The following is a 15,173-nucleotide window of genomic DNA, read 5'->3' as shown; positions in this document are numbered from 1 at the left end:
CTTGCATATTTGTGCATAGTAATCAGATAATGGGATACTTCCTAATATGCTACTCAGAATGATGCATCTTCAAGAATCGAGAATGATTGCAACTACGAAATGAAAAATATTTAATCATTGCTATATAAAAATCACACACACATGCACACAATGCACTTTCAACCACTGATAGTATTGCTAAATTTTTAATGTGAGAAAAAGTACTGTAAATGTGAAACAAATTAATCAAAATAAACAAGACTACTTGGACAAATGCTGGTCACTGACAACACTTATTTTTTTATCAATGAATGTCCAGTTCTCCAAAAATTATACAGCAAAAATGGCTATATTGTTAAAACACAATATTGCCTTCATTAAACAATAAATTCAATCTGCTTCCTTTTTGGGATGAATTTTTACAGGTTATAAGAACAGTGTTTCCACACTCAAATATTAACAGATATGACAGCAGTTAGTCTGACAATGTTAAAAATCGGTTGTGATTACAAGTGAACATACAAATTTAACTGGATAGCATATCTCAAATACAATGGCTAACAAAATTACACATAGTACAGTAACAACAAATTATATAATTTATAAAAGGTAATGAAATATGAACTATAGCTAACAAACCATCTTATTTAAAATATGCAGTGTCGCATACAAACGTTTGCTCAGTTACAGTTACTTGGTTCGACCAGTTTTGAGATTAACCAAATGAAAAGCAGCCCCAGTCTTTCTGGAGCATATCCACTTTTTTTTCCTCAATCGATTGATGTGAAGTATGGTTCACTCGCAGTATCAATCAAGTACATGCAATTCATATTTATTTATTGAATTGATTTCTGAACTATAAGACGACATCCAAACTGAATAGTCTAACAAAATCTGTTTCTTCATTTTAGTTGTTTCTGCACAGTACATCAGCTTCTTCTTATCCATGCTTGTATAACTATAGTTCGTTATTATAGTATATCAATGGAGAGACATTTATAATTATTTGAATATTTCGAGCCCTGTAGTTTAATGTCCAATACCACTTAGCAGTTAATCTGGTTATGTTAATTAGCTAATTTGCATACTAATTACAATGCAACTATTCTGCTCATATGTTTAAATTTTTTATATACATTGTGGGGAAAGGGAAGGTTCGGGTCTTCTCAGTCACGGAAGTGAACACTGAAACAGACACGTCATGTAAACTAGAACTCAATTTTGTTTATTCTTCAACAACAACGTAATACAGATGTTAACTCATTAACAACTGGAAAGCAACTGCTCAAAACATACAATGTTGCCATAGATCGCGTCAAGTAACAATTTGTAGGGTGGGAGGCGTTCTCATTGCCAGATTACGAATGTGGTGTTTACACCGACGTTCAAAACAATATTGCCCAAATTAAAAACTGGGTGCGCTAGTTTCTCATAGTATTACATGCAAAAAATGAAATACGAAGAAAATATGGTTATGAATAAAAGATCAATAATTCAAATGAATCTCCCCACATACATACTGTAATTAAGATATTAAAGCATTTCCTAGAATATGTTGAGTAAAAGTGAAAATTATTACCTTAATCAAATCACAGCACTCATACTCGCAAAATTAGCCATAACTGAAAAAGATTTACTTAAATTTATTTCTGGCCAATTTAGCCCACTGAATTTGTGTTGTGAGGCTCATGCCTGAAATACATATCACTGGTACAATGTACATTCCAAATAAACACATATTTATTGCATCTAAGAAATACAAGACGACACGAAATATTCCTTGATCACTGTACATTAGTATTTTTACAATATTTTTTTTTGATATACACAGACTGACCAATAATGTGAGATAAAAGAAGCAGCATAATATTAAATAATAATATTAAGCTCAGATGTAAATAATCATAAATCTTTTTACAGGACCATTTTACCATCCACAATACTAACAGATCTGCCAAGTTTATATGATCGTTCGCAAGCTTCTGCCACCATGGAGCAGCGTACAGCTTCTTCACAGGACACCTCGCACTTGCTGGACACACCTGCAAATATAATTTAAAATGTTAAGATTGAGAAATTCGTCAGGTCCAAGTTTAAAGTCTGATAGTAGAATATGAATATGGCTTAATATATGGCATGGATTCAGGAATGTGGTAGTCTATATGTCAAGGTTACTATGACAGTCACTTGAGACTTAACCTTTCTTTTCTCGCCTAGACCATCAGAATAGAAATGGTCAAATGGCCAATTCCCATCAAATAGCCACTTCCCATTTTAATTTCAATCCAAGATGGCTGCCAAAATAGTTGACCGATCAAAATTCTGGGAAGTTTTAGAAGTCTATGAACAATGGTACTCTTGGATGAAATAGCGGAAAAACAAGTTTAACAAAAACAAACAAGAAATTATTTTTTGGATTTATCAGCTCCTCAAATTCTACTTGATCACAAAATTGAGCTGTTTTTATAGCAATTCCAGGCACTGATTTGACGCTGAAGTAGTGCTAGATGTTGATAACTTACTACAATAGGTTACACACTTTGTTTTCACATTTACATAAGTTGTAACTAGAAATATAAACATCGGCTGCAAATCAGAGGAATAATTGACAGATATTGCCCACAATGTTTTCTATTTTTGCTACAAAGTCAGGTACACCTAGACTTTGATGCGCGTCTGTCTTTCATTCACTTTTGGTCGGTCATCGTGTCGATTGCGTGTCTAGAAATCAGCATATGTCCAAGTTGTTTAAGCACCACAATGGAGAAGCAAAGAGTCAAATAACCAGTTGAAATGAGAACAAAAGTTGTCAATTTGTATTTTCGTGGACTGTCATTTGTTGAGATTGGAGATCGAAATGGTGTTTCAAAGCAGGCAGCTTATAATATCGTCAAACGGTTTGTTACCACCGAGAGTATCCTGCCAGGAAACTGAGAACGTTATAGACTATGTCGAATATTTTAAACCATTGCGACCGCGCATTTACGAACGGGAAATTCGACAAAAACTACTTGTGTATGGCGGCAACCCTCCCTCGACGTGTGTTGCCAGTGATATTATTTGGTGGCACATCAACCTTTTGGTTCTCATCGTCGAGAACTAATAATCGAATAACACCCATTCTAATTATGTATTCAATTTCATTATTGATATACTTGATGAAGTCTCCAAAGGACATTTGTTGCAGGCAGCTTTCAGTTATATACATCGGCGTGATACGGATATTTCCATAGTAGGAATAATGCACTTTGATCAAGAATTCTGTCATGATCAGACGGTCAGCTGGTTCTGTAAAATAACGTTCTTTACAGTGCCACCACTTTATGCCCTCTCACTGAAATAACATGTGACGCAAATTGAAGTACGAAACTAAGTTGAGAGCCTCGATCGTTTATTGGAGGAGAAATTCAAAACTAATGTACCGCCACTTTTATGGGCGGAGCTTTCTTTCAGTGCGCTTCAAATTGCAGACATGCTGTCTGCATTATTTGTAACAACTTCTGCAAATTTGAAAACAAAGTGTGTAACCTATTGTAGTAAGTTAAGTTATCAACATCCAGCACTACTTCAGCGTCAAATCAGTGCCTGGAATTGCTGTAAGTTCTCAAAAGTGTCATACATCTTATAGTTTAACACTAATTTAGAACAAACCATGTCAGTGACAGAGAAAGAAACAAAAAAACACTCCTAGACAATTACCTATACTAACAGCTCTGTCTGTCAGCTCTGATGGCAACAAAGCTAAAAACAGGGATAACAGTAACTAATGAACTAGAAACACCTCGAACGTTGTCACTATGATTTGAATTATAGTTACCATGACAACTTACCGGTTACAGTGTCCAAGAAGTGTTCTAATTCTTGTTGGTAGGCTTGTGCATATCTTTCTTTGAATGACGGCAGAATAGGATGCGAGGATTCCCCGTCGGTTCCATGACTAGACATATCACAAAACTTGGAATTATGATTCTGTACCATTCCTTTGTTGCCGAACACCTAATAATAAATTAGAATTGATTTAACTAATATATTTTTAGTCGTAAAAAACAGATGCAATGTAACGAGAAGTATGGAGAATAATGCCCATATGAAAGACCCAGTTGAGTTACTATGTGTTGTTTTGGTACTTCCATCTTGAGGATGCTACTCAGCAAAAAATTTAGTACACAACATTGAAGGACAAAAAAAAACATAATTCATTACAAATTTAAGGATCTTGTAACACCCCCCCCCCTCCCGATAAAAAAACATTTTATGTGGGATTTAAGACTTTTCAAACAGCCAATGTATTTTCAGGTCCACAAAATGATGCAGCTCATCCGAGTTCTTTTTGCGTGTGTGTGTGTGTGGGGGGGGGGGGGGTTAAGTTAATGAAGTCTTCAACAGATTCTAACACCACTACAGTTAGTAGTGAAAATAATTGTTTTTTCATTAACACGAATTAATAGAATTATTTTCGATTAAATTATTATTGATTTTTTGGGATGAAAATAGATACCTCAAGCCTTTGATCATATCCATACGCAGCGAATCTGCTCAAATCAATGGTGCCTATGGCTCCACTTGCAAACTTCATTGTAATGGCGACTGTGTCAATATCGTCCATATCTGCAATATCGGGATTGAATGCGTGGCCTTGAGTATAAACGGTAGTTGGTGTATCTCCCATTATCCAACATATAACATCTATGTCATGCACAGCGCAATCATGGAATATACCACCTGTAATATAATAATGATGTATTTTCAAAATAAACATGCAGTCCATGTTACTACAAAAATAATGAACGACAACGCCACAATGGAGGAGTTGATTCTACGCAAGATAGTATGCGCTGCACATGCGAACATACTATTGATTAACTCTAAATCTAATATGGCATTCTGGGTAGTTCAATATTACGATATTTCACCAGTTGGGCACTGGGTCCACATCAGACGTTTGAAATGGCCAAAAGATTGGTCCCCCCAAAAAATGCTGACCCCGAATTTTGCAAATTTTTTTTTTTCAGCAATTAGTTGAAAGATTTTTTCCCTGCAAAAATAATACATATAACTTATGTGTACCAATATTAATACTATCAACTTATATCAATAATAAAAAAGACATGAATGGCACACTTCCTGTTAGTTATCAAACTTATGATATATAATTTTGTTTATAGTAATATAGCTCAAACATAAACATGTCAAAGATATTGATTCAGAAGCCGATGCTTGATTGATACTGAAATGATTGAAATTCAGTCGCCTTGTATATGATCGTCAAAGGAGTACTTGTCCATATTGAGAGATATTGCTGTGGAACAGCATTAATTAAAACAAAATAGCCACTAGTCGTCCATCTGTATATCTATAACATGATGTAGAATGAATATAAAATTTTTTTTAAGTCAAATCATTTCAGAGATACGACACTAGAACTGCATTCATTAAAACAAAATGGCTGCCAGTCACCCATTTTTCATCCGATCTGAAAAACAAAATGACATGCATTAAGGTCCCCTAATGTCCAACGTATGCACCAAGTTTCAACAAAATTCATCCATAAATGCTTTATTTTGATGACTTTTCAGCACAAAAACAGCCGCCATTCAGCCATCTTGAATCAGATCGTGAAATATGTATAATATTATGTATGATGTACGTGTTAAGTTTGAATGTAATCAGTCCAGGCATATCTAAGATATAGGTCGGGACGCACAGAGGTCAAACTATAATTTCCCGTTAATAAACTTCTACCAAACATCAATAGATTTTTCTAGAAATTACTCCAGACAATTTCATCATTTCTCATATGTGCAGATGCTCTAATAGAAGCCAAGTCCATTCTGATGCATTGTACCATTTTAAAAGAAGCCACAGCTTCTAGCTTTTAGATCACTCACTAAGAACACTTACCAGATAGTTTTAAAAATGATAATGGTGGTAATGGAGCATCGCGACTGATTGTCTTGATGTGTTGTATCTGTCCTACTACACCATTTCTGCTTTTTTGCTGGACCTGACGTACTCCTGGATCAAACCGTCTACAGACGAGAAAATTGCAAATTATTATCAAGCATGCTTAAAACTGTAGATAGCAACTTTAATATGTGATTTTCCATTCAACTACGAGATCTTGCGAGTTGTGTGAAAGACGTTTGCCTCAAAAATCAAACGATTTGATTTTGAGCTTGAATTTCTTTATTTCGTAGCTCACATCGAAAGGCCAATCTTTGACAGGGGAATATTGCGTTCAGATACCCTTACTTCATCGGAATTGACCATCATCAAATGTGTACAACACATTATTAAGCATGGAAATATCCATTAAAATGCGTGTTTATTGAATTTCACACTATGTTTGTCGCCACTATGACACAATGACCTTTTTTGTCCTGTTTTTACATTTGATTTTATGCATAACACGGAATCTCACAGAGAATGGAAATACATACATATAGCATCAAAAATAATAGAATTTACCTTTCCGTAAAAAAACTATCAGTACTTGTTCAAACATTCAAATTTGTTCTTATTTGGGGTAAAAACTACATCACCAACATTACACGATGGCAATATAATCACGTCATTGAAAATAAATGTTTTTGTCGCCATTTTGGGAGATAAGCTCTCATCAAATTATTATATACCCTACACGTAGGCCTTTAAACTTGCGCAGACCAGCACAAAAATTAACAGTGCCACTACAGTTAGACATCTCACCTGTTGAATGCACACAGAAGGACTTTATTGTTCTTCTGTGCTTCCTCATAGCAGCTCTGTGTGCTAGCAATCGACTTACCAATCGGCTTCTCACAAAACACATGTTTACCTGAAAAAACGAAAGCAATCATTAGCATTTGAAATGTATGAATATACTAGTAGTTCTTAAAATATGAGAATTAGATGATCATTTTACAAATAAGTGATTATGGCTGATAACAGTGACCGTTAAAAAAACAGTTTGTAGATTAATAATTATTTAATGACGATCACAAAAACTAAACTTTACAATTGTTAATCTGACCCACCAGGAAATTGTCACTGATTTAAAATATTATGATTTTTTGGTGTACACTAAAAACACTGACAACGAAATCACGTGGTTTACAGGATTTTTTTTTTATTTACGGATACCCGGTATACATAAAAAAAATTAAACCTATTAGAGAGCTGTTAATATAATGACATTTTAAGATTATCCCCTGATATATCACTTGTTTATTGAGCTGGTTTACACAATGCAACAGCGGACAAAAATGTTATTACTCTTCTTAGCTCCAAAATAAACATACAGTCATCATTACAAGTTTTATTCGGGCAGAAATCATACTGGTTCTGTTACATGATTTTTTTCTCTCGGTGTACTGGTTGAACATAGAGCAAACATTGGTATTTCGCAAATAATAAACATATTCCACCTCGCAGATTATAAGCGTGAAATGGTGTGTATCTACTGGTATATGAATGCTTTTAATTAATGTTTTTATCAATCAATAAAACTCATGAATCAAATTATTGATTGCCTCAATCACTCAAGAGTTCAATGACCTGACATTTACTATTAAAACCTTAGAAGTTGACCATTAAAAACTATGAAGGTAAATTTAAACAAATCTTGAAGATAAAAAATTTACAGCAAGGTGAAGAAAATAAATATAACTACACACATTTGAAATAAAAATGTTACAACATAATTCTGAAATAAAAAGCTGCTGTAAACAAAGTGAAAAAAAAAAGAATTCATGAGTTTTTAATGGTCAACCTCGTAAAACTAAAATTCATTAACGCATATAGTATATCTTAGCATTTTGACGATTTAACAATGAACATATATTGGTGAAGACAAAATGTCATGATTGACACCGACTTATTCATTTTCACAAAATTAATAATTTCATTTATTTGCTGAATTACAAAAGTTTTCATTCAATTAACACTGTTCACAGTAACGATTAATTCCCAAGCAGACGTTAATTATGTTCTGTCCTGATGGGGGAAGACTATTATTTTGGTGCCACCCTCCATATCTTTTACATAAAATTCACTATTTTCTACATGTTTGTATAGGTCCTTGAAGTGGTTGTCCTCGCTTTTATCCATCTCTATCACACACACCCCTCCCGAAATACCTGGTGTAAACACTATTTGTGAATTATTTGCAAGGATTTATTTCAGTTTATTCCGCTAACAGTTAAATGCATTAAATTAAAACCCAGTGGATATTAAAATTTTACAATGAAGTGTATTGTCCCCTTTACAAACCAGTGAGAGTAAACCCAGTAAATATGCATGCAATATTTATTTTACTAAAATTCTATTAAATATGAGTAAAATGTGATTTCTTTCTTTCAAAACAACTGTTGATTTAGAAATAAACTATTTTCTTAGAGCATAGGCCATTTTGGAACTTTTTCTATAAAAATGTTATTTCATGAAAACAATAACATGACACAGTCCCCGTCATTTTGTAATGTATTTTGGAGTGCATGTATACTTATCTGTGTGTTGTACGTCTTGTGATACATGTACATCAAAGCAATCTCTCCATATGTACATTGTGTATAACCTCAGACTAGTAATACAAATGTATTACTAGTCTGAGGTATAACATTTTAACTGCTCAATGAACACCTGAAACATTGTTTCATACAGACTTGATATTATTGATGCTTGATTAGTTTAGACATGTTACTAATTAAACAAGAAAGCAATCAGGCAGCCATCTTGAATAAGATCATGAGACAAATGCATGTGCATATGTCAATTATCATGTCTGATGTAAGTGTAAAGTTTGAACTCCATTCATCCTGGCATGTCGGAAACATGAATCTGGAATTAGGCAGTCATTAAAACAAAATGGCCACCATTCGGCCATTTTTAACCCGATCTGAAAAAATAAAATGACATGTGTTCAATATATGTAGCAAGTTTAAACTAAATCTGTCCACACAAGATTAAGATCCAGTTCCAGAATAACGAAAATGGCTGCTATTCGGCCATATTGCATGTGCGTATGTCTGATAAAATGTCTGATGTACGTGTTAAAGTTTGAACTTGATCAGTGCATCTAAGTTAGATACAAGTGGATGTGCATGCTATCAATCCATAAGTCCCTGTTTTCAGACTGCATCAAAACAGGAAATAATGGTATTTCTCGAAAGCACCCATAAGATTTCTTTACCATATGTATCTGAACAAAAGTTTGAGATATGAAAACACTTTTTTACCTTAAGAACCAATAGTATATAGCTAAAAAAAATAATCCCCATTTTCATGGGTGATTGACACCCTTTTTTGTGTAAATAACCATAATTTATCAGCCATATGGTAAAAGTCTAGAAAATCTGGCAATAAGTTTTAATGGTAGCCATCTACTCGTATTGAATTTTCATCCTTTTACAGTACAGTGCCCTTTCTTCTAGCATTTAGTACCAAATAAAATTCTATGTAGTGTATGACCATTTTTGACATTCTCTAATGGGTTGTGGCACTGACATACGTGTATAGCAGTACTGAAGAGAGGGAGAGAGCAAAATTGCATGTTCAAACCCATGGCCAGGTACCACACTAATTGCTATGATACCATACTACACCTGCTTTTATTGAAGCCCGTATTATTGATTCATGCGTCCAAGTGGGTGTGCAGATAATAACTGCGTCAATACTGAAATTCAAGCAGAATATGTCATTAACGTGTTTCCCCCCCCTCTCTGCCGGTGAATAAGATATTCCACTTTACCAGAGAATCTATAGCAAGAAACACCAATTTTTTTCTGATATTTCATGAACTGCTTCCCACAAAATAAACTAAAATCAAACTTAACCAAGCTTGATAAAGTTTGGCTGAAAATTACACCAAGAATGATTATTAACGCTACCAGACAAAAATCCACCATAAACATGTACCTCATCCTCCAGCAAAATTAAAAGGAAGGAATAAAAAAACATGGCCACCAAGGAAAACAGCATTTGCAATTAGTATTTCTAGAAATGTAAGTAATACATCTGGTTTAGTTTCGAAAGATTTGTTGGTGTTCGAACACACTACTTAAAGCAAATACGATAACTAAAAATAAATTGTTGAAAAATTTTGAAATTTTTTTATTTTTAGGGACGTTTTTTTTTAAACTAAACCACAATGCATCATGGCATCATGTATGAATTTGTGATAAAATTATGGAATCACTTGTCACCAAAGTTGGCCTTTCTTTGGCTTTAAATACATTCCAAGGAAAAATATATTTTAACTTCAAGCATAATCGCAAACAATTAGGTATGTCTCAATAATATTAAAACAGTGTTATCATTTATATTAAAAACTTCCTGCTTATATATTCTGTATTGTGCTTACAGGGTTTGGAAAATATGCTGGCCCAATGACTCAGATGAAATAACCACCAGTATTAAACTCAGTTGACCCGAAGGATCAATCACAACACTCGCAAAATAATGCATTCCACTAGTCCTAGTGTACTATTCAAATATTTTGCTTGCCATTTCATTAAAATGGAATGATGTAACAGATCAAAACAAAAAGCCCGAAGGACATTATTTGAGAAGTTTTTGCTCCAATGTTAGGATTTCATGTCCTACTACTAGGTATGTTCTTCTTAATAGACGAATAAAAAAATGTTTTGGTTCCTATAACATGCTTTTCAAAAAATAAAGTCGGTTTTTTATTTTCATTTTTTTTATATAGTTTTTCTTTATTAACAACTGCGTTTTTTTTTTGTTCTTGCAAACAAGAACTGTTTTGCAGATATAAATGTCATATAAAATCAGGTTTAAAGTTGTTTCGAAGTTTAGCAAAGTTCAAGTTCTTTGATTCATTCAAAGCATTGCATGATTTTACAACATTTTTTTTTGAACATGACCAAAAAAGTCTAGGCTCGGCCAGTGTAAAGACAGGGTAGGTTGGGATTATAGGAACCACACAATCTTTTTTCTCGGCCTAATACTAGTAGACAAATTATCAATTTTGACATTGTTTCTACCGTGGCATTTAATGAAATTAAATCATACATACCTGTTATCCTGCAAGACAAGATTTATTTCATTACCATGTATCACTCTGGTATCATTCAACATATATTTCTGTACTACATTATTTGCTTTTTCCACGTCCTCTTCAATAATCCATTTCAGAGCCACTCTATAGCTCGCTATTAAGTTTTCAAAATGAATGAGACCAGCGCGACCAAGTCCAAATAAGGCTACATTGACTCTTCCGATAAACTGTGACATCTGAAACAAAGTTGACCAATAGTGTTTGTCACTATTAGAAGATTTTACTACAAACAGAATTTGATTACAAACAGCGCCACCTAGAGTCACATCTGAATCAGGTATTTAATGAATGTGATAATTGGGTTGAGCATGGTTGAGTGATGATGTGATAAGGGATAGCTATAAGAGAGGATGGCAGAAGTGAAAAAAAAAATTGCCAGGAAAACAAATTCTGCAGCAATCAACAAAAAAGATATTTTACACAGTGGGAAAAAATAGAGTAAATCTATCATGGGAAATAGCAAATAATTAAGTGAGGGGAAAATTTTGAAAATTTTTTCTGTCATTGCCCCCCCCAAGTTTATAATAGTCCACCCTTGAACCAACCAATCAACCATTAATATTTACCACTTTAAATCATTTCTGGTCTTCCCTTCCCTTAGGATGTCACACAGAATATTCAATCAACAATTCTACACTATAAACATGAAATTAGAAACTATGCAAGATGGTGCAAGATTATACAAATATTTGTTTTAAATTTTAGCTAAATTTTAGTCAGGGTGCTCCTTTGATTTGTTCCCGCTTTTCTCTCCATCAAAATGTGTGCGTCTGTTTTCTGTAATTATTTACCAAGCTATTTTTATCAAATTTTTGTGTGCAGATGCACTTATTTCAAATCCACCATCCTCCAGATTTGTTATTGGTCAATCCCTTAGGTCAACCTTTGAATGGAAGAGGATGATAAAATGGGAACATGTTAATATTTGCATACAATAGTTTTTAAAACACCATGAACAATGATTTCAATAATGTCACTCCTAAAATTCCAGTGATTGACAGCTTGCTCTTAAAGGGGTTGACCACTAAAAACAAATTACATCAACAAATAGCAAAACACTAAGTGATGGTAAAACAAATTTTCTATGACATTTTTCATTTGTGATCGACCATATGGAAAGCCATTAAAAATTGATTTGTAGTTCTTGATAGTTAGTTTAAGATCTCCTTTTTCATCGAATACCCCCACCACCACCAATTTAAATGTCACACTTGTTACGTTTTTATGTTCTAACCCAATCCTGTACTATCAACTATCAATAACCTGTCTTGGTGATAGGTAAAATAAAAAACAACAACATTGAACTGATCCAAGTTAACAACAAATACAAGGCCAAGTTTCAGACTGATCCAAAGTTCAGCATATGCAATGTCAGTGTGACCGCAGTTGGTGTTGTTTTCCTCGACCAAGAGTCTGAGGGTTTTCCAATGACTGTCAATCTACAAAACCCTAAAATAAATAACTTTTACTTAGATGAATTATGAATTAGTCAAGAACAATACAAACCTCGGATTAGGAACAGATGAATGAACCAAGTAGTCTCTGCTGCTGTTCAAATCACTCAACCCTGAACTGGGGATATATGCAAATGTAGGAATAAGGTAAATACCAGTGGTGAAGGAGAATACGACCTTGATCTTATTACCCAGAAAGCATTGCATTGTTTTGGTACTGCATAGCAGATGACACAATGAGAAAAGCTGTTTTTCACTATACTCGCATTCCATTGAATACATTTCAAACTTATTACCTGTGTGTTTTTTTTTCTGTAATTATTCCTGAAAATTGTTTTTGTTTTTTTATTTTTTTCTGTGCAGATGTTTTAATTTCCAATGCACCCCCCCCCCGAGATGATCTATAGCATTCAAATGACGTCACTGGGCATTGCGTCATGTGATTCATGTGAACGTTGATTTGTACAAACAAGTGAAAACATAAAGTTAAAAATAGCGACAAATGTATTTACAACTGTTGTTGCGTTGATATAATTTCTCCGTGGTTTTGTCAAGGCAAAAAATTCATTGGAATTTACAACAAATCACCGACAATATCAGGAAAGTAACATGGGTCTATGATTATTAAGTCAGTTCTATTTTTTACAATCTGATTAAAATAAGATCCTGGTTTGGGCTTTTTTTTTTTTAAATAATATCATTCATATTTTTTTTTTTCAAAATTTATTTGCTGGTATTTTTTTGAAGTTTTGGTAATCGCGAAAGCGATACGTGATACGTCATTTTTTCTTTGTGACAGACTCCCGATCCATCCATATACAGTTTAAAATATTTTTATCACGCCATCATTTATTAACCCCCCCCCCCCATTACGCAATACGCCGGATTTAATACGTTTTTGGATCAAACATGTCCTGATCCGAGTTAGTACTAAGAATAACCCGTCTTGAGTATAGATAATATTCCAAGCAATAATACAAGTTAACAATAAATACAAGATCCACAGAGGTAAAATTCTAGTTCAAAAGATCCAAAGTGCAGTATAATATTAATCCGCAATGTCGATGTGACCATGGAGGTAAAAAAAAATCCCTTTCTAGCTCCATTATGTGACCGGGCGGTGTTGCCGGTGCGGCGGTGTAACTTCAGACCACGAGTCTGAGGGTTGTCTAACGACTGTCAAACTATAAATCCCGACAGTAAATAAAGACATCATATTCAGGTGAATTATGAATCAGTCATGAACGATACCAACCTTGGATTAGGAAAAGATGGGCCAATCTATTCACTGTAAGCTTCGACTGCCGTTCAAATACCCTGACTCGAAACTTATGGTACGCTATATACAAATGTAGGAAACCGGTAAATACCGGTAAAAGACGACCTTGATCTGATTCCTACGCCAGCAGTGCCAACACAACGCAATGTTTTATGGGTAATCTACGGTGAACCGTAACTACAAATTCCCAATACTATGTAATTTACGGGGATGTTAAAGGGCGGCAGGCCACGTCCTGTTTGATGTGGGACTCATAGCGACGTATACAACGCGTGTAAAATACATTGTTTGTTTACATGAAATTCGAACACGCGCTGCGCGACGACCACCGCGCTTTAAACGACTGGTTCCGCGATATTATACGATTGTTGGGGATGATATTTTCGGGTTGAAATGCATGCATATTAATTACCTAATTTGCATGATAGCTAGCCAATTTTAGTCTTCTTCACTTACGTCTTGCGGAAAGTTTACTGTAACAGATTTACAAATGTAATTTGGTACATACGAAATGTAGGTTAATATGTGGGATAAATCGCTAAACATTGATGTCGCCATTCATTCATTCTCCACAACTTTGTAAAAATTTTTTTTGGGGGGGGGACATCGATAAAATTCAACAGATTCCTGGTGGGAGTATAACATTATTACAATTATATGCGTGGATCCCGGGCGTGGATAGTGTAAATGGATATACTTCATACAAAATAGACCAGTACCCATGTATTTCTAGAAAATGCAACACAGTGTACATATTAAAGGTCAGCCAAACGATTAATAAAGTGAGAGATGTTGAAGTTAGAGACCAGTTTTAACAGGTATGTTCAATGTAGTTATAGTTGTAGTTGAATCTCTATCGTTTTGTTGTTTGTTTGTTTTTTGTGACAATATCTTCAAATTTGAAATTTTACTGAATATTTTTTGGTATTTTAGGTGCAAACTGTTGTTTTTTACTGCTACCCCATTGCGTTGACATTATTTTAAGAATATGCATCTTAAAACGTGGAGTTATATCATGATTCTTGTGTTTTATCATTTTTATTACCCTTGGTCGTTTCATGGGAAATCATAGTACATGGTATGAGGAGGGTCAAATGAAATGAACCCATTTTTCTCCATATTGATGCTCGTTAAGCATTGAATCATAAAGCATAATTTGGTCGCTTATCCCGGCGAATTGTAAACACGTAATATGTATATAAATGTATATTATGATTATATCTTGTTGCTGTTTCGTGAATTTTTGTTTTTATGTACTTGTTATACCAATAACAATTTTAGTATATTGTGTAAGGTTAGTACAGTAAGCAGCAAGGCTATTTGCCCCTGAGAGTCGAGACCTAGACACTACGTCATCCATCAATGGATTGCAGCTATTCGCGGATAACATACTGTAAAACATGTA

General features: G+C 34.2%; 1 protein-coding gene across 2 annotated transcripts; it reads right to left on the bottom strand.

The window, feature by feature from the left end:
• Window positions 1-1,697: 1,697 nt before the first annotated feature.
• Window positions 1,698-13,920, bottom strand: LOC144360743 (uncharacterized). Of its 2 annotated transcripts, XM_085490554.1 has the most exons (9): window positions 13,745-13,876; window positions 12,542-12,607; window positions 10,994-11,211; window positions 9,561-9,631; window positions 6,688-6,796; window positions 5,881-6,008; window positions 4,478-4,701; window positions 3,810-3,975; window positions 1,698-2,021 (listed from the first exon to the last, which is right to left on the bottom strand). In XM_085490554.1, the coding sequence occupies exons 3-9, from the start codon at window positions 11,209-11,211 to the stop codon at window positions 1,894-1,896; spliced, it is 1,044 nt and encodes a 347-aa protein (XP_085346680.1). In that variant the 5' UTR covers window positions 12,542-12,607; window positions 13,745-13,876; the 3' UTR covers window positions 1,698-1,893. The 2 variants fall into 2 exon arrangements, with proteins under 2 accessions (XP_085346680.1, XP_085346679.1); XM_085490553.1 differs by lacking the exon at window positions 12,542-12,607 and having other exon boundaries at window positions 13,745-13,920.
• Between the last annotated feature and the right edge of the window lie 1,253 nt (window positions 13,921-15,173).

This window comes from Saccoglossus kowalevskii, chromosome 15 (assembly GCF_978046115.1).
Source record: "Saccoglossus kowalevskii chromosome 15, keSacKowa6.1, whole genome shotgun sequence".
In the NCBI taxonomy this organism is placed as follows: Eukaryota; Metazoa; Hemichordata; class Enteropneusta; family Harrimaniidae; genus Saccoglossus; species Saccoglossus kowalevskii.
The sequence above is the reverse complement of the archived record's forward strand: the minus strand, read 5'-3'. Positions and strand labels throughout refer to the sequence as shown.